This window comes from Aquarana catesbeiana, linkage group LG13, assembly GCF_042186555.1.
Source record: "Aquarana catesbeiana isolate 2022-GZ linkage group LG13, ASM4218655v1, whole genome shotgun sequence".
Classification (NCBI taxonomy): domain Eukaryota; kingdom Metazoa; phylum Chordata; class Amphibia; order Anura; family Ranidae; genus Aquarana; species Aquarana catesbeiana.
Window position 1 is genome coordinate 180,711,797 of NC_133336.1, and position 20,401 is coordinate 180,732,197.

The 20,401-nt window shown below is 44.7% G+C and overlaps 1 protein-coding gene across 2 annotated transcripts in view; it reads left to right on the forward strand.

The window, feature by feature from the left end:
- LOC141117019 (SLAM family member 9-like) overlaps positions 1–8,818 on the forward strand; it is a 202,549-nt gene extending 193,731 nt beyond the window's left edge. Inside the window, exons 6-7 of one of the 2 annotated variants that reach the window (XM_073609590.1) lie at positions 2,446–3,759; positions 3,865–8,818. In XM_073609590.1, the coding sequence (XP_073465691.1) occupies positions 2,446–2,526 (81 nt within the window). In that variant the 3' untranslated portion in view covers positions 2,527–3,759; positions 3,865–8,818. The remainder of the gene's footprint in view (positions 1–2,445; positions 3,760–3,864) is intronic. The other variant, XM_073609589.1, reaches the window with a different exon arrangement.
- The last annotated feature ends 11,583 nt before the right edge of the window (positions 8,819–20,401 follow it).

Sequence of the window (20,401 nt, forward strand, 5' to 3'; positions counted from 1 at the left end):
AATGGCGTAACTGGTTATTTCACACCAAAGCCAAATTTGCCGAAATCACTCTGTGCATCCCTAGACAAGAACGTAGAGTTGAAGTCCTTTGCAAACTCCTATTAGGTCCAGCAGCATTTTAGACATAGCTGAGGTCTGCCTAGTCAACCCCTAGGTGTCAGGACCAAGCACCAGTAATGTCATATGAAGGAAAAGGGAGTGACGCTGGGTATAAACGCTTTTGTTCAGCCAGCCAATGCATTCCTCCATCTTCACAAGCAAGGTGGATTGAGGAATCCTTACTACTGTGCTATTGTATTCTGACAGCAGGGACTCCTCCACTGTCAGAATACACTTATCGGTGCTACAGCCAATTGGCTGCAGCAGCTGATCAAATGAAAGTTTTCCAACGGTCCTATTCAACAGAAGTCAATCTACCAATCGACTTCTGTTGAACTGGAAGGACCACACACACAGATCAAAATTCAGCTGGTCCCTGCTGAACCTGACAAATTTTGATCTGTGTGTACCCACATTGAGTCACATTCCCCTCCATACCCGGAAGTCAGGGGTGTTGCTAGGTGGGAAAAAGACCAGGGGCTTCAGCCCGGAGGTAAAGTGGGGGGTGAGAGTGAGGTGGTCAGGGGGCGGGCTTCGGGAGGGTGATAGGCTCACTTGCTTAACACTGATCTACCTGACATACACTGACCTATCTGACACATACACTGACCTACCTGACATACACTGACCTACCTGATGCACACTGACCTATCTGACACATACACTGACCTATCTGACACATACACTGACCTATCTGACACATACACTGACCTACCTAACACATACACTGACCTACCTGACATACACTGACATACATGACCGACCTGACTGACATACATGACTGACCTGACTGACCTACCTGACATACATGACTGACCTACCTGACATACATGACTGACCTGACTGACATACATGACTGACCTATCTAACATACACAGATTGTTGCAGCTCAGTGCTCAGCCTTACCTGTAGTGTGCGAGTACACTCATCCTGGGCCCCGGCATTCACCACCACTCAGACAGCCCTGCAGACACCAGGCAGCCAGAGCCAGGATAGAAGAGCTGCCCGCCCATTTACATAGAGCGAGTGGCTCAGTGAGGATCTGCCAGTGGCCAGGGCGGCTGCAGTGTCATTCCTGCCTCCTCCTGGACCCAGCAGCGCCTATGATGGACGTCACACATCCCGCGGTCTCAGCATTGGACAAGTGTGACGTCCATCATAGAGAGCCGAGTCCTGGAGGCAGGAATTTTTGTACATCACTCGACCGCGCTGAGATCGTTCCCTGTTGCCGCAGCTGGGGGCTAATAATGCATTTAGGGATTTTGAGACCCGGGGCTTTTTAGAGGCACACTCGGGGCTCCAGCCCCCATCAGCCCCCCTCTCCTGACGCCACTGCTAGAAGTTCCAAGTTGATTGCTCCCAGCAGAGAAGGTACTAAAGTGGAGTGGAGATTTTGGATATTTTTTATTTTTTATTTTTTTTCTTCCTTGCTTACCTTTTATAAAGTACCTTGTGTACTTCTGCCCCAGCTTCACCGTGGCCCAGTGCGTCACGTCCTCTTCTCCCCCGCTGCCTTCTGGGACCTTTGTGTGTCCCAGAAGACGACCGGGCCATTCAGAAAGCATTGCACGACTCGCGCATACGCAGTAGGAAACCGGCAGTGGAGCCTTCAGGCTTTCCCTTAGTTGGAATGGTGGTGCCTGCACCAGATCCGATGGACGAATCGGTCTCAGGGGGCGCGACATCGCGGGCTCCTTGGACAGGTAAGTGTCCTTATGAAAAATCAGCAGCTGCAGTGTTTGTAGCTGCTGACTTTAAAAAAAAAAATTTGCAGCTGGAACTCCGCTTTAAGGAAAGGTGAATATGTGCTGCTGGGAAAGGAGGCATTTAAGTGAACCTGCATAGACAAATTACTGGTTTTAGTGAAAACAGAGGGGGTTATTTACTAAAGGTAAATCCACTTTGCACTACAAGTGCACTGCAAGTGCACTTGGAAGTGCAGTCGCTGTAGATCTGAGGGGGACATGCAAGGAAAATATACAGCATTTTTGCTTGTACATGATTGGATGATAAAATCAGCAGAGCTTCCTCTCATTTCAGAGCTTCCGATCTACAGCGACTGCACTTACAAGTGCACTTGTAGTGCAAAGTGGATTTGCCTTTAGTAAATAAACTCCACAGTGTACTTGATAGTGCAGGTACAATAAAGTTCTAAAAGTTGCACTTATAACTTAGATCAGGGCATATCACACTACAGATCGTTCCCTATAGTGAGATGAGACCAACAATGTATTCTGGAATATAAAGCACCCCCACTGTAGTAGACAATCTACAGTGGGACATTTTTTAGCCTTCACCTTTTAGGCTAAAATGACTAAATTCAAACTATATTTGTTTCTCTTTCAGGTGCTAAAGAAAGACTGCAATCCCACAGAGGAGACAAGTGAAGGCATTGTGTACAGTACTTTGAGACGTGACACAGACTGAGCCCAGTGGAAATCTATCAAAATCTTTGTACAGAGGGGTGCAACTTTGTGGGGAATACTGAACATACCCACAACTGGTACCCTGCAACATTGCAGGCCTGAAATAAGTGGGACAGTCTTAATGAGGATGCCTAGCTTGGACTATGCTCACAGAATAGAGTCACAAGAGGCAGCCAGAACACAACTGTCTTCTCATCATTAGCAGGTCATTTGCATCTGCAATTTTGCCTCATAGGAATGGAACATTCCCAAGTACATATGTTGCAGTCTTTTACCTTGAACATTGAGAAGTCAGATAAGGTTGAAGCCATGTAACAGAAGCCCCAATAGGTACAGAGTCCCTCAAATGGTACAGACTGCCTCAGGCTCACTTAGACTCCAAGTCCTAGAAACCAATATCAAAACTAATACAGAAACAAGACCAATCACCCTCCATCAGTAAAGAGCTCAGCAGAGACTGGTCTTCATTACAGGAAGTTAGGATTGCCACCTTTTCTTCAAGCCAAACCCGAACACTTTTGCAGCACAGGAAAATCTTTTTTTTATTTTTTTTGCAGTAAACACTATAGGATTATAAAAGACCTTGTATACAATTGGGTGCCCTAAGGAGAGTAGTAATGTAGCGCACAGAGCACAGAATTGCTCTTGCTGACATTATCACCCCACCCTTCAGTCAAACCTGCCCCCAAACAGCTGCCTGCAGCTCCCGGGAGGGAAAAGATTTGTGTATGACTATCTCGGTTACTTGGGGAGCCACAGCCTGGTCTGAATAATGTGCCTGGGTTTCAGGTGGACTGAAACCCAGACACATGATTCAAAACCCGAACTGTCAGGGTGAATCCTGGACAGGTGGTAACCCTACAGGAAGTTCCTGCACAGAGGCAAGGTTTCACTCTGGATTACTGAATACACATGCCTCTTGTATTTAGATAATATTTTTCTTATCGCAGTTCAGCTTTAAAACATTGTAGAGGATTACAACGTTGAGATTTTAGCCTGCACAACCCAACATATCACCATTCGTGGTTAACTGCTTCCTTTCCTTCTCTGCTTGACAGTTGTATGCATTGTCAGCATTCAAGGATGCCTAGTACAGATTGTTCCTTACCTGTTCATGATGAAATCCATGCATATGGCCACCCTTAGCTATTGTCCCATTATAAACTATGTAGTTACCGTAAATGTGTTTTTGGTTGCATTATAGGCAACTAAGATAGAAATGACACCTGACCAGGTGGCAAGTTATGGTGACCTGGGGGTCCCCAAGGGATTTTCTTTAATTTGCAGGGATTTCCTCCAACTTCCTGTTTCCCTTGGGAAATCCCTTGGGGACCCCCAGGTCACCATAACTTTGTCCCCATAGGGAGATTTCCCCTCTATTATTATACTGGGAACAACCAAAAATTTTTAATTTTCTTTTCTTTTTAATGATCATGATAAACAGGACAGATAGAAAGGGTGAATCTCCCTAACGGGGGCACAGACAGCAATACAAGATGACGGGTGTATTAATCAAAAACTAAAAAAAAGTTTTGCCTTTAGACTAGTTATGCTTTAACAAAAGACCTAGGTTCTTGGCCCTGGCAAAGTTTATTCAATGGGTATAAATGTTGGAGCTCAAAAACAGACTCTTGGCTTGCGTTCTTTGTTGAGTTTAGGAGTTTTGAAACTCATTTCAGTTTTGACTTTAAGGTAGAGTGAGCCAGGAATGTGTACTCTGTTTTCTGTTGGCTAAACAAATGATGTCATACATCCCAGGAGCCTTTAGGAGGGGAGGGGGATTTTTCTCAGATAAGCACACCCTCCTGCCTGCATGGCTGAGCTAGGGGGAGATGGATTCTAAGAAGTAAATCCTACATGAATCATTTGTCCTTGTTTAGGATGGCCACTGCCAGAAATGCTAAGGGGGTGTTTTTCAAAGTGATTTCTCAACAAAATAAAGCATGGAGACATGGACGGAGGGGGCAGTTTGCTTTGAGCATTAAAAATGAATTTAGTGTTTTTTGGTTTCTGGTGCTCAGATGTGTAGTTCCACATTAACGATTCTAAACTGGAATGTTTTATGATAGCTTTTAAACCGCCACACTTTGAGTATTCTCTTAATTGCTTAGTTCCTCATAATGGGGTTTATGATGATTTTTAACTGGCTAAATCAAAAAGGTTATGGCAGGCTCTGTATTGATATTAGTTAGGATGGCTAAGAGGTTCTGCCATGTTTTATCAGTGTACTGATAATGATTGCTCGGAATTCAGCTAAAAGGTTGTTTAGTATAATAGATGCATTCCTGGTGTATTCTCCCTGGGGAAGTATGGGATCCATTCCATGCTGTTAGATTTGAATCTTTTATTGCATCCTGGTAAATCTTGACAGAACAAGGGGATCATGGTGTTCCTGATTCAGTTTTGGGGTTCCCCAGACCTTTATTATCATCACAAAGGGTACCTCAGTTATGGAGAGAATAATTACAGAGAGAAGCTGCCCAATTTCAGAGAGAGACTGCCTAGTTACAGAAGGAGACTGCTCGGTTACAAAGAGAGAGAATGTGCAGAGACAGAGTGAGACTGCCCAGTTAGAGAGAGACTGCCCAGTTGTAGAGGAGACTTCCAAGTTACAGAGAGAAACTGCCCAGTTGTAGAGGAGACTTCCAAGTTACAGAGAGAAACTGCCCAGTTGTAGAGGAGACTTCCAAGTTACAGAGAGAAACTGCCCAGTTGTAGAGGAGACTTCCAAGTTACAGAGAGAAACTGCCCAGTTGTAGAGGAGACTTTCAATTTACAGAGAGAAACTGCCCAGTTACAGAGAGAGACTTCCAAGTTACAGAGAGAGACTGCCCATTTACAGAGCGAGAGACCGCCCAGTTGTAGAGGAGACTTCCAAGTTACAGAGAGAAAACTTCCCAGTTGTAGAGGAGACTTCCAAGTTACGGAGAGAAAACTTCCCAGTTGTTGAGGAGACTTCCAAGTTACAGAGAGAAAACTTCCCAGTTGTAGAGGAGACTGACAAGTTACAGAGAGAGACTGCCCATTTACAGAGAGAGACTGCCCATTTACAGAGAGAGACTGCCCATTTACAGAGAGAGAGAGAGACTGCCCAGTTACAGAGAGAGAGACTGCCCAGTTAGACAACTGTAGAGGAGACTGCCCAGTTACAGAGAGAGAGACTGCCCAGTTGTAGAGGAAACTTCCAAATTACAGAGAGAGACTGCCCAGTTGTAAAGGAGACTGCCCAGTTGTAGAGGAGACTGCCCAGCTGTATAGGAGACTGCCCAGTTACAAAAACAGAGACTGCCCAGTTACAGAGACAGAGACTGCCCAGTTACAGAGACAGAGACTGCCCAGTTGTAGAGGAGACTGCCCAGTTGTAGAGGAGACAGCCCATTTACAGACAGCCCATTTACAGAGGGAGACTGCAGAGTTACAGAAAGAGACTGCTCAGTTACAGAGACTGCTGAGTTACAGGGGGAGACTGCTCAATTAAAGAGACAGGCTGCCCAGTTGCAGAGGGAGACTACTCAGTTACAGAGCGAGATTGTTCATTTACTAAGATAGACTGATGAGTTACAGAGTGAGACTGCCCAGTTAGAGAGGATCTCCAATTACAAGAAGACTGCTCAAATAAAGAGACTGCCTAAGACCTGTTTCACATGGGCATCAGCTTGTATAAGAGCGGTATGAACGGCAAGCTTTTATGAAACTATCAGCAAGATTTTGCAAAGCTTTCAGCAAGCTACAAGCAGCTTTCTCTAAGCCTTTAAAATGTCCTTCAGACAAGGGTTAACACTGACAGTGGGATTGAAATTGTGCAAGTTCAGCTAAACTCGCACGATTTCATACCCACATGTCAGTCTGACTTCGGGGGCGATTTCAGAGACATCTGTGCGGGTTACTGCACAGATGTCTATACAAGTCGCACCCCGAAGTGGCAAAAAGTACTACAGGACCGATTTGGCCAGTGCCATTGCCGGCAATAGCCACCGATTTGGCATGCAATTTGACATGTCAAATCACATGCCAAATCGCATCAATGTGAACCTAGGCTCAACTCCTGTTTTGGAAATGTTAAACACAGATCTTAATGGGGCGCTGATTGTCACTTTAAACAAGCTGCTAGCAGGCTTTCAACAACTTCAAGTAGTGCTGAGGCCTTCTATCAGCTTTTTTTAGTGACAATCAGCACTCCTATTAAAGTAATATTAAAGGCTACATTTTTTTTATTATTATTAAAAATGCAAAAAAAAATGGCTTGCTCTGTGCATTGATCTTACTCAGAGTGGTCCCAAACCTCATCCCTGTTCCCTGCCTGTGGTATCTGCTCCTCCCTCCTCCGGATGCCCCCTAGCAAGTCATGTGCTATGGAGGTACCCGTGTATGTGTGCTTCCGAGCTGGACTGTGTGCGTCCATAGACACACACAGCACCAGTAAGCCATGCCCCCGCTTCCTCCTCACAGGAATTTGACAGCAGCAAGAGCCTATGGTTGCCGCTGCCCTCAATGTTTCCTGTGCAACCAAGAGGTGAGACTGGACAGAACAGTGCTGGATCGGTGAGAGGAGTCAGGGGGAGTCGGGTAAGTGTTTAGGGATGGGAGGGGAGAACAATTAGTGGGGCATTTTTTATCTTAATGCAGGGAATGCAATAAAGCAAAAAACAGTTTGACTTTAAAACCACTTTAAGGTCCGTTTTCAACATTTAAAAATGGGACCAGAAGGCCTATTTCACATGGGCTTTAGCTAACATATAGCTTGTATAAGAGCAAGCTTTGACAAAGCATTTGTAAAGCTTTCAGCAAGCGTTGTTGAAGCTTTTAAAGTACCCTTGTAAATGTTGAACACGGATCCTAATAGGAGTGTTGATTGCCACTTTAAACAAGCTGCTAGCAGGCTTCAGCACTTCTTGAAGCTTGTTGTAAGCCTGCCGAAGTCTGCTAGCAGCTTGCTTAAAGTGGCAATCAGCACTTGCATTGGAATCTGCATTCAACATTTACAAACTGGAGTTGAATGGTACTTTAAAGTGGTTGTAAACCCTTAGAGCCCTTTCACACTGGGGCGGTTTGCAGGCGTTATTGCGCTAAAAATACCGTCTGCACACCGACCCAAAACAGCCGCTGCTGTTTGTTCAGTGTGAAAGCCCGAGGGCTTTCACACTGAAGCGGTGCGCTGGCAGGAGAAGAAAAAAACTCCTGCAAGGCGCATCTTTGGAGCGGTGAAGGAGCGGTGTATTCACCGCTCCTTCACCGCTCCTTCCGATTGAAATCAATGGGACAGCGTGACTGTACTGCGGCAATACCACGGCTATAGCCACGCTATACGAGCGGATTTAACCCTTTTTCGGCTGCCAGCGGGGGTTAAAACCGCATCGCTAGCGGCCAAATACCGCTGCAATAACGACGGTAAAGCAGCGCTAAAAATAGCGCTGTTTTACCGCCGACGCCCCCACTGTCCCAGTGTGAAAGTAGCCTTACAGACCACTTTTACCTACAGATAAGCCTAGATTAAGGCTTACCTGGAGGTGCCAGAAATATCTCCTAAACCTACATGGTTTAGGAGAGATTTGCAAAAGACAGGCACCGATCTCTACGGTGCATTCGCCGTAGACAACAGCGTGGAGGCTCACTGAGCGTGCCATTTCTAACGACGATCGTGATGTTAGTGGCGGCTCCCGCGCGCGCGTCACTCCGGGAGATATGGCGGCGACAGAGGAGGGGAACGAGGACCGCTTCGGGGGCTTCGATCTCAGGTAAGTAATTTATAATGAGCTAGTATGCTATGCATACTAGCTCATTATGCCTTTGTCTTGCAGGGTGTTTATTTTTTTATTTTTTTTCCAGAGGGTTTACTTCCTCTTTAAAAGCTTCAACAATGCATTCTGAAAGCTTTGGAAAGGCTTTGTGAAAGCTTGCTGTCCACACTGCTCTTGTACAAGCTGAAACTTGCAGCCTGCAGCATAATATGCCCCAGAGCAGTGCCTTGTCATCATTGACCTTCAGCACAGATCTGCAGGGGGAAGTCTGTGTTTGCGTGTATAATTGTGCTTATTTATTAAGATTTTCTCTGCTGATTTTTTTTCTTATAGTGATTGATGACCCTACAAGCAGCTCAAATACAACCTCATAGTAGCAATTAATTTGCTGATAGGTCTGACACATTTCAAAATCACAGGAATTAGTGCATTTTTTTTTTTACATAAGTATCTAAATAAATGTGCTGGTTACTGTCACAATAAAGCTTTATTTTTTACCCATGTTTGTATTACTATTACAGGTTTCTACTATTTAATAAACTACTATATTTTTGACATTGATAAAAGCTAATTATTAGTATGAAATAATATGGAGCATGATGAATTAAGAGGCACACCCTTGTTTAAAGTGGTGTTCCACCCAAAAAAAAAAAAAAAAAAAAACATAAATGTGCCTAAAAAAAAAATTTGGAAATTTTTTTTTTTTTTTTTACTCACCTCTAGTTGCCTGTTGCTAGGTGGTCCCTCGTAGTCTGCCTCCTTCAGTGCCTGGGCTGGTGACATCACTTCCTTCTCGGCGCAGGAAGGGCTCAGCTCTGCCCCCTCCCTCTTGTCTAACATATGGGACACGTGACAGGTCCCATATGATTGTGCGGCCAATCACGGCGCCGCTCGCGCATGCGCAGTGGGTGCCCGACTGTGAAGCCACAGCCGAGCGCCCACAGTAGCAATTCCGGCGTCACCGAACGGAGGGTGAGATGAGCGGGGCTTCGATCCCCCGCATCGCTGGACCCTGGGACAGGTAAGTGTCCGATTAAAAGTCAGCAGCTGCAGTATTTGTAGCTGCTGACTTTTAATTTTTTTTGTGGGAACTCCTCTTTAAGTTGAAATATTTGAATCATTTTAATTTTGTTGTTTATTGTTTTTACAAAGCATTAAAGAAAAAAAAAAACAGGATTAAAAATCAACAAATAGTTTCTGGTTGGGTTTTTTTTTTTTTTAACCCCAAATGGAACATTAATTTAGGGGTCTATTTATATTTTTATATTCGCTGGGTGAATGTCACAAGCATTTGCCGAGCTGTCACAAATACTTCGCTTAAGGGCCAGTTCACACCATAGAAACACAGTCTGGATGCGTTCCAGATGCTTTTCTGCATGCGCGGTTTTGATGCGTTCCAGTGTGTTTTTTGATGCAGTCCAGTGCATTCCCCCCCCCCCCTTTTTTTCCTTAACCTTAAATAAGAATGTGTTCCAGTGTGTTTTTGGTGCGTTTAGGTGCATTCCGGTGCATTCCCGTGAGTTTTTGATGCTCTTTATAGCGTTCCAGTACAGTCCAGTGCAGGAAAAATGCAGCATGTTCTACTTTTTTTTCTGGAACTGGAACGCACTGGAACTGCAAGCACTGGTGTGAACTATGCCATTGAAAACCATTGGTGCGTTTAGGTGCATTCCAGTGCGTTTTTGATACATGTACAGTCCAGAGCAGGAAAAATGCAACATGTTCTACTTTTTATTTTGGAACTGGAACGCACTGGAACTGCAAGCACTGGTGTGAACTATGCCATTGAAAACCATATAACCTACTTTCTATGCGTTTTTGATGCAGAAAAAAAACGCACTGGACTGCATGTGGTGTGAACTGGCCCTAAATAAGGACATGTGTGTTTAGGTGCATTCCAGTGTGTTTTTGATACATGTACAGTCCAGAGCAGAAAAAATGCAACATGTTCTACTTTTTATTCTGGAACTGGAATGCACTGGACCTGCAAGCACTGGTGTGAACTATGCCATTGAAAACCATATAACCTACTTTCCATGCGTTTTTGATGCAGAAAAAAAAAAAACACACTGCACTGCATGTGGTGTGAACTGGCCCTAACCACTTGGGCGGCTCTATTGCGCGAATCACCTTACTGGTACGGCATTTTGTGTAATAGATACAGTGGTTGCGTGCACGGCGCCAGAGCCAATGCTTGTGGCTGGCCAATGCTTGTGGATGTCCACCAGCCACGTGCGATCATTCCACAGAGAGGCAGAACGGGGATCTGTCAATGTAAACCAAGCAGATTCCTGTTCTGACAGGGGAGTACAGAGTGATTGTCTGTTCCTAGTGATCAGGAACAGCGATCTCTCTGTACTCCCAGTCAGTCCCCTCCCCCCACAGTTAGTAACACCTCCCTAGGGAACACCTAATCCCTTGATTACCCCCTAGTGTTAACCCCTTCCCTGCCGGTGTCATTTATACAGTGATCAGTGCATTTTTATAACACTGATCACTGTATAAATGTCCCTGGTCCCAAAGAAGTCTCAGATCTGTCCGCCACAATGTCGCAGTCCCGCTAAAAAGCACTGATCACCGCCATTACTAGTAAAAAAAAATGTCATAAATCTAACCCCTTATTTTGTAGACGCTATAACTTTTGCGCGAACCAATCAATATACGCTTATTGCTATTTTTTTTTTTAATAGCACAAAAAATAAAAACCGCAGAGGTGATCAAATACCACCAAAAAAAGAAAGCTCTATTTGTGGGGAAAAGGACATAAATTTTGTTTGAGTACAACGTCACATGACCACACAATTGTCAGTTAAAGTAACGTAGTGCCGTATCGCAAAAAATGGCCTGGTCATTAAGGGGGGAAAATCCTTCCAGGGCTGAAGTGATTACTAAAGTATTTCCTATCATCATTTGATTTCCTATGATCGTCAGCTCCATCTAGTGGCCATAATAAATGATTGAGGTATTTCAAGTGGAATTCCAGCCTAACACTATCTTTGCTTAAAATGTTCCCTCCCTTCTCCTTCCTATCCTGTCTACCTTGTGTAAAAAAGATCTGTTCACGTATCTATTTTTTTATCCAGTCCGGTCATGTTATGCTCTGTGTCAGTGAGCGGCTGCTGCAGGGTAGAGGAGGGAATGTAACATTGCAAAAAAGTAAAATATTGCAGCTTACCAATCATTAGATGTGGTGGCTGCATCCGTTTTCTTTTTTTAGGCTTTTTTTTCTTTATTTTCACCTGGTGATCCAGCCAGTAAGTCTGTTATTTTTCAACTTCTTCTAACAAACCACGCTGTCCAGCAAAAGTGGAAGTTAGAGGGTTGAGACAAACCAATTTCTATTGACAGGGGTTCTTACAATGATCATCTTATATTGACTAATGTTAAACCTTTATCCCAAAAGGGGGAAAAATTGTTGCTGTAACAGCTTAAAATCTCTTATGGAGTTTGGCTTGAATTTGTTAGTCAAGTCAATATAAATTTGCTAGTACATCTAACACTACCCTCCCCACTGATTGACAATGGTGCTGTCCAAGGGTGTCTCCTTTGCTCCTCCAATGAGATGGTGACACCCTAAGCCAGGAATTGTGTTACTGGCTGGATCGCCAGGTGAAAAAAAAAAAGAAAAATCTAAGAAAAAGAAAACAAATGCAGTTACTTCATCTAAGGATTGGTATATTACATTTTTGGTTTTGGGTTTAATAATGTTTTAAAAGAAGCAAGGATAAGGATGACAGATCTGATAAGTACAGCTTTATAAAGACGTTATAAAGGTAGTTCCTATTACTCCACCCTGACAGGTTACCTTTAAAGTGTATCTATACCCAAAAACAAAAATGTAATGTATTGCAGCTTAATAGTCTTTAGATATAGATGTGTGGTCAAGGTGTACAGTATGTTATATGGAGAAGGGATGGAGGGCGCCTGATCAGTTTTCTCACATCAAAGTGTGTATAATTTATTCATATATAATGAAATAAAAACAAATAATAACAATACTACGTTTCATGCAAACAGGTAACAAAATATGCAGTAAAGGGAAAAAATAGGTTAAAAGTAACACGAACCCATGTTAAGGTAAGTGTTTAAAATCATCTGACGCGTTTCGAGGATAACCTCTTCATCAGAGCCTTGAGAACCAGAACACAGTCTGTATAGGCCGGTAGGCCAACATGTGTACATAAAAAGGAATGGCTAGTTGGGAGGTGTAGCCTGTGATGAATAGTTAGTAATTCTGAGCTCCATACCAGTCCATGTTCAAACGTTCTATGTGGTATGTTAACAGTATGTATGTTCTCCTTTGAATTGTTGATGTGAGACTGTAGGGTGGACCTGTCTCATGGGCTGGATGAGGAGAGGCTGCAGCCTGCGTACGTCCTAGGGGGAGAAGGCAGTCCTGTGCTCTAGGAGGATAGAAGAGGGAAGATATCTCTTCATGCAATGCTGGAGCCGTGTGTGTCTGAAGCTGTCTCTCCGCCTCAGTCATAGGTGAATGTTATTATAGGTATACTGTGAAAATGTAAAATCAAATAAACTGCCTTTTTTGGGGAAAAGGCACAATCCTGGGACACGATAGTGTGAACCTAGCTTTATGCTGTTATATAAGGTTTTATGGGAGAGATTTAGTACATTTCCCCATACATGTTGCATGATGTACATCAGGATTTTACAACCAGGGTGCTGCGGTACCCTGGGGTGCAGCAAAGAGTCCACGGGAGTGCCATGGCAACAGCCCGGTCTGATTGCTACCCTGTGTTAGCGCCCATGCACTGTGAGGAGAGAGAGAGAGAGCACAGCCTGCACGGCTCTCTCCTTCTTCCTGCCAGCAAAACAGAAAGCTGTGCATGCTGTCCGCCAGCTTCCTGCCAACCAATGATGTCCTTGGTTGCTAAGGAAATGTTGGGTGGCACCACAGCTTTCTGTTTGCTGGTAATAGTTGACTTTGCTGCAGGGAGGAGGATAGAGCCATGCAGGCTATGCTCTCTCTCTGTGCATGGGAGTTACCACAAGGCCGCGCTTACATCCCAATGTTACCACAGGGCCGCGCTCACATCCCAATGTTACCACAGGGCCGTGCTCACATCCCAATGTTACCACAGGGCCGCGCTCACATCCCAATGTTACCACAGGGCCGCGCTCACATCCCAATGTTACCACAGGGCCGCGCTCACATCCCAATGTTACCACAGGGCCGCGCTCACATCCCAATGTTATCACAGGGCCGCGCTCACATCCCAATGTTACCACAGGGCCGCGCTCACATCCCAATGTTACCACAGGGCCGCGCTCACATCCCAATGTTACCACAGGGCCGCGCTCACATCCCAATGTTACCACAGGGCCGCGCTCACATCCCAATGTTACTAGAGGGCCATGGCAGCAGAAATGATGGGTAAGAGCAGGTAATGGATCTGAGAGCAGTCTATCCTAATTCTGGGGGGGGGGGAGTTGGAGGGGTGGAGTGTGGGGAGCATTTTGGTAGTAGGGGGTCTGTGCTACGAGGGGGGATTTGTGGGGGGGTCTGTGCTAGGAGTAGGGATTTGGGTGTAGGGAGTCTATGCTAGGAGGGGGGATTTGGGTGTAGGGGGTCTGTGCTAGGAGGATTGGATTTGGGTGTAGGGGGTCTGTGCTAGGAGGGGGGATTTGGCTGCAATGGGTCTGTGCTAGGAGGGTGAATTTGGGGGGGTCTGTGCTAGGAGGAGGGATTTGGAGGGGTCTGTGCTAGGAGGAGGGATTTGGGTGTAGGGGGTCTGTGCTAGGAGGGGGGATTTGGGGGCGTCTGAGCTAGGAGGAGGGATTTGGGTGTAGGGGGTCTGTGATAGGAGTGGGGATTTGGGGGGTCTGTGCTAAGAGGAGGGATTTGGGTGTAAGGGGTCTGTGATAGGAGTGGGGATTTGGGGGGCCTGCGCTAGGAGGAGGGATTTGGGTGTAGGGGGTCTGTGATAGGAGTGGGGATTTGGGGGGTCTGTGCTAAGAGGAGGGATTTGGGTGTAAGGGGTCTGTGATAGGAGTGGGGATTTGGGGGGCCTGTGCTAGGAGGAGGGATTTGGGTGTAGGGGGTCTGTGATAGGAGTGGGGATTTGGGGGGGTCTGTGCTAGGAGGAGGGATTTGGGTGTAGGGGGTGTGTGATAGGAGTGGGGATTTGGGGGGTTTGTGCTAGGAGGAGGGATTTGGGTGTAGGGGGTGTGTGATAGGAGTGGGGATTGGGGGGGGTCTGTGCTAGGAGGAGGAATTTGGGTGTAGGGGGTCTGTGACAGAAGTGGGGATTTGGGGGCGTTTGTGCAAGGAGGAGGAATTGGAGGGGTTCTTCTAGAAAAGTTATACAACCTAAGATCACTGAACTCTGCCTCACAGACTATATTTTAGGGCTTGTTCACACCAGGTGCAGTGAGGTAACATGTTTAAATTCACAAATTTTCCCGTACCGCACAAAAATGTGCTTCCTTTTGCAGTCACACGTGGGTGCCATTATTTTAATGACACCCCCACACTTCTAGCAAATGTGTGTACATTTGCACCCATTAAAAAGTGTGATGTGCGCGAACACGCACAAAAGTGCGTGTGCGGACTCACCTCCTGGTGTGAATGAGCCCTCAGACTAGTGTGCCCCAGGATTGTGCACAGTTCTAAAGGGGGCCTTGACTGAAAAGAGGTTGAAAAACACTGATGTACATGACTTTACTTGTTTAATATAATGTTTTTTTTTTTTTTTTTTTTTTTGCTCGTTTAAAATCGAAAGCTGCAGCTTTCCTAAACTGATACAGTAAATATGCATCTGTTAAATCAGTCTTGTATCTTCTGAGTACATCTACAGCGGGCTGATCATATTTGATGATACAGCTGTAACGCTGCAGAAAGCCTCGAAGGTTAAAAAAAAAAAGAATACATTAATATTAATAAAAGAATTTGAAACTAAAATCTTGGCCCTAAGGGTGGTGAGTTAGAATGCAAGCCAGACTGAAAGTGAAAGTATTGTTTTGGTGAGTACCTGCTACACACCAAGATAAAAAGCACCAATGGCATACTGTATAAATTATACTAACTCAAAAACTCTATAAGAAAAATAGCTCAGCAGACCTTTCATTTTCCAGAAAAATTACTACTGGACTATATCTTCTGAGTTTTGTTTAGTCAACAGTCAAATGAAGTTCATGTACCAACAGGTGGATTTTTAAATTAAAATGGTTTGTGAATGTCTTAGTATTCTCACAAATGTCTTGAATAATCCCCATATAACAATATTTGTAATATGCACAAAGTGTTATTTTCCATGCATTTCCTAGGATTGTCAGCTCCATCTAGTGGCCATAATGCAGTATTTTCCTTGAAATACTGCAATTAGAAAAATATTGCATTTTGTCCTCTAGAGGGAGCAGAAGATTCTGGGAAATACAGTACATAAGTGTGAGTGCTGGGACATTTTCTGTTATATATAGACCCCTTAGTGTACCAACTACAGGGATGCTGAATATACACAGACTTTTACTGTCTGTAATTTTTAAGTGCCATATTTAAAGGAAAGAGCTAGACTTAATAAGATCCTGTCACTTTATCCATTCATGACACAGTGACAGGGTCTGCAGTTAGCCCACCTAATTTCCTATCAAGTTCTATTTACCAATCACCACGCTCTTGACACCTTCCTACTCCAGGAGTCCACCCTGGGTGAGCTCTGGTGTCAGATGGTATTTTGTCTTACCCAGGTGGATGACCCCACTGCCCCTACTCATGTAGCAATGTTTATGCCTGGGGATTAACTGTTCTGGTGAGCGCTGGATTAACCAGAGTTTTTTCCTCTAGCTATCATGACCTTCAAGAATAAGTGCACTTGGAAAGAAAAGTCTCCCACCATGGCTATTGTATTTTGACATTAAGCTGTTAAAATACCCGAACAGCGACTGCATTTGATTGGAAATCCCAAAAGAGTGGGCTGGCTCTTGGGAGGAGTTATGCAAATATCAAAATGCCTTGATGAGTGGATATTATTGTGGAGTAGTGGGCGTTTATAGACAGGCTGAATTTGTATGCAAAGCACCCAAGGCAATGCCCATATGAGATGCTGAGCAGCCATGATTGAAAGAGCTCAAATAAATGAATGAAAGGGGGAGGCCAGGGACAATCAGGCTGGGGATAAAAAAGAGCTAGATAATGATGGTTGTCATCAAGCCAGGAAATTAAGTGGGCTCTATCTAATGCCGCGTACATACGACCGGACTTTTCGGCATCAAAGGTCCGACGGAACAAATCCATATGACAATTCGCTCGTGTGTGGGCTTCATCGGACCTTTTCTGTCTAAAAATCTGACGGACCTTAGAAATAGAACAAGTTTCAAATCTTTCTGACGGACTTGATTCCTATCGAAAAATCAGTTCGTCTGTATGCTAGTCCGACGGACCAAAAACAACGCAAGGGCAGCTATTGGCTACTGGCTATGAACTTCCTTATTCTAGTCCGGTCGTACGTCATCACGTTCGAAAGGATCGGACTTTGGTGTGATCGTATGTAGGCAAGTCCGTTTCGTCGGAACTCTGTCAAAAAGTCCTTCGGAGTTCAATCCAACGAAAAGTCCGCTCGTGTGTACGCGGCATAAGTAGTAAGACTAAGAAACTTCTGTACAAGGGAGGACTCGGTACAACTGTACAAGACTGAAGATGTGGCTGGAGTTTCGCTTTAATATATAAAGCAATGAATGGACTTTAACATTCTCATAGCATAAGGAACTTTGCTTGGGAATGTAATTATAGATGGAACTTTTAAATACAGATAGCCTAAGGGTTAATATCAGAAAATATGAGTCCTTCCTGTGGTCTGTTGAGAAGACAAACAGCTGCGAATGTCCTTCACCGTCCCTGGGAACTGCTAAGAGGAAGATTTACAGCAGCCATAACAGTTCATGACATTGGTTAGATAAATATGATTTAAAATACTTGTTTTCTACTCTACGTTTCTTAGAAAATAAGGTAAATGTATTTAATAATAAAGACTGTATCAAGCATAAAATTTGTATTTTAAAGTGTGATATGAGGAATAATAGCAAAAGTGTGCTTGTTTGTGTAATGGGATGACATGCCAAAAGGGGGTGTATTTAAAAAAAAAAAAATGGGACAGCAATTCACCAGGTGAAAGTGCATATACATTAGCTCTGTGTGACTGAGCCAAAAAAAAACAAATCTTATTAGGCTTTTTCCGCTACTGGTCAAATGTTTTTCTTTGACTAAAACCAGAAAATACCATATTTAGCCACTAGGTGGCTTTTCCTATGATACTGAGCACCATCTAGTGGCCAAATGTAGTATTTTATAAGTATCATAGGAAAATTCAATAATACTAAATACAGTATTTTCTCTTTTAGGTCAATGAAAAACATTTAACCAGTACGGGAAATAGCCTAGTAACACTTATTTTTTTGCCTCATTCGCACGGATTGATTGCTTGTGCACTTTCACTGGGTGAATTGCGATGCTACCTTTTTATATATACACCCCTTGGGGTCTATTAATAAAGGATGCACTGTGGGATTTAATTGGAATTTGCCCATCATTTTTAAAGAGAATTTGTGTATTGCATTAAAAAAGATTTACCCATTGGCAATTTAATACTACACAGTGGCGTTGCAAAGGGGGTGTGGGGGGTGCGGACTGCACCCGGGTGACACCCACCAGAGGGGTAATACCCATCGGCAGGGGCACGGCCACCACACCAGCAGCACTGATCCACATCTCTCGCAGGCTGTCCCCACTGTCTCGCAAGCAGAACGGACCAAAGCCACCTCCCCCTCCTCAGCTGTTTACATCTACACAGCCCGGAGCAGGGACACCAGTGCTGATCTGAGTTCTGTACTGAGTTTATTATATTGCTTAAATAAAGAAAGTTGCACTAATTGTGTATAGAAATTACAAATAAATATATGAACTAAAGTCCAATAAGTGATCTGGATGATCAATTCAATCAAAATATAAGTGATGCAGTTCACAACAAATGGTATCCAGTGAATCTTCCACCAAGTGACGTCACCAACGTTTAGTCTAGATGTGCTCTTACCCACATGGTGGACCCTCTAATTATGGAAGGTCAAACTCGCTTGTGGTATATCTGCTACTAAGGCGCCTGAAGTCATATAATACAGGCAGTCCACATCTCTCCAGCCGTTCCTCCCGCACTAGGAATGAACCATCGTGGCAGCCCAGCAGTACCCAAATATCGAATAAAAATAAACAAAAGACCTCTGATAGTGTAAAACCTTTAAAGGTATTTATTTGCACATCCAATAACCAAGATCATTGAAGTGCATGAATTAAAAAGCTGCAGCAAACATAAAAGGTAGAAAGCTTATAAAGCAAAAAAATCATGGTGAAGTAGGTTAGTGTTTTCTTGTCCGACCGGTTTCGTCACGATAGGACTTCTTCCAGTCATGCCCTGGTCATGCCCCGGAAGAAGTCCTATTGCGACTAAACCATTTTTTTTTCTATTTTTGGGTACTGCTGGGCTGCCATGATGGTTCATTCCGAGGAACGGCTGGAGGGACGTGGACTGCCTGTATTATATGCCTTTGGACGCCTTAGTAATAGATATACCACAAGCGAGCTTGACTTTCCATAATTAGAGGGTCCACCATGTGGGTAGGAGCACATCTAGACTAAACACTGGTGAAGTCACTTGGTGGAGGATTCACTGGATACCATTTGTTGTGAACTGCATCACCTATATTTTGATGGAATTGATCATCCAGATCACTTGTTGGACTTTAGTTCATATACTTATTTGTAATTCCTATACACAATTAGCCAAACTTTCTTTATTTTAACTACTTTGTTGTGTCATATATCACATGTCATTTTTGCTGCTGTTGTATTCACTGTATTGCTATTTTTTGAGTCTCACACAAGCGCAGTATTATTATTTAGTTTTTTTATCATATTGTTTGCAGGAGGGGGACAAAGTGGCCAGGAAGAGGGGGCCAAGGTAAAAAAGATGGAGGAGTGATTGGGGGGGAGGTTAAGATGATATGTGCTGGGGGGCACTTTGGGAGGGGAAAGGACCAAAGCTAGAAGTGGGGGTTGGATTTGAAATCCGACCCCTCAGAAAAGCATAAGCCCTCTCTCCTCCCATAGCCCCCCCAGCACATACTGTATCTGACCCCCCCCACACCTCCCAACTAGCACAAGCCCTCTCTACCCACAAAATGCCACCCCCAGCACATAACAGACCCCCCCCCACCTCCCTACTAGCACAAGCGGAGAGGGGTGTGTGTACTGAGCGAGGGGGGGTCTGGAATGAGGGACGGGGTCTGTACTTAGTGGAGGGGGGTTCTGTACTGAGAGAGGGGGGTCTGTACTTAGTGGAGGGGGGACTGGACTGAGGGACGGGAGGTCTATTCTTAGAGGAGGAGGGGTCTGGACTGAGGGAAGGGGGTCTATACTTAGTGGAGAGGGGCCTCTGACTGAGGGACGGGGTCTGTACTTAGTGGAGGGGGGTTCTGTACTGAGAGAGGGTCTGTACTTAGTGGAGGGGGGTCTGGACTGAGGGAGGGGGGGGGTCTATTCTTAGAGGAGGGAGGTTCTAGACTGAGGCAAGAGGATCTATACTTAGTGGATAGGGGAGGTCTGTACTGAGGGACGGGGGTCTATACTTTGTGGAGAGGGGGGATCTGTACTGAGGGACGGGGGTCTATACTTAGTGGAGAGGGGGGGTCTGTACTGAGGAGGGGGGGTCTGTACTGAGGGACGGGAGGTCTATACTTAGTGGAGAGGGGGGTCTGGACTGAGGGATACAGGTCTATACTGAGGGACAGAGAGTCTATACTTAGTGGAGAGGGGGGTCTGTACTGAGGAGGGGGTCAATACTTATTAGAGGGGGGTCTGTACTTGGTCTTTGTGCTGTAAGCGCGCTCTCAGCACATAAACATCTGTCACCCAGCGGCATATATGCGAGGCATTTGGACGTTAAAACCCACCTGTTTGCTGACGCACATACTGTATGTGTTGAGCAGTCATAAAGGGGTTAAATAAACCCGTTCCACCAGCATACCCCCTCAGGAGGCTCTAATCATTGACACCTATTTTGGAACAATGGATTCTAATTTCATAATTTCAAATGGTGGCAAATGGAGGAGTGTAATTCCAGTATTTCCATGCAA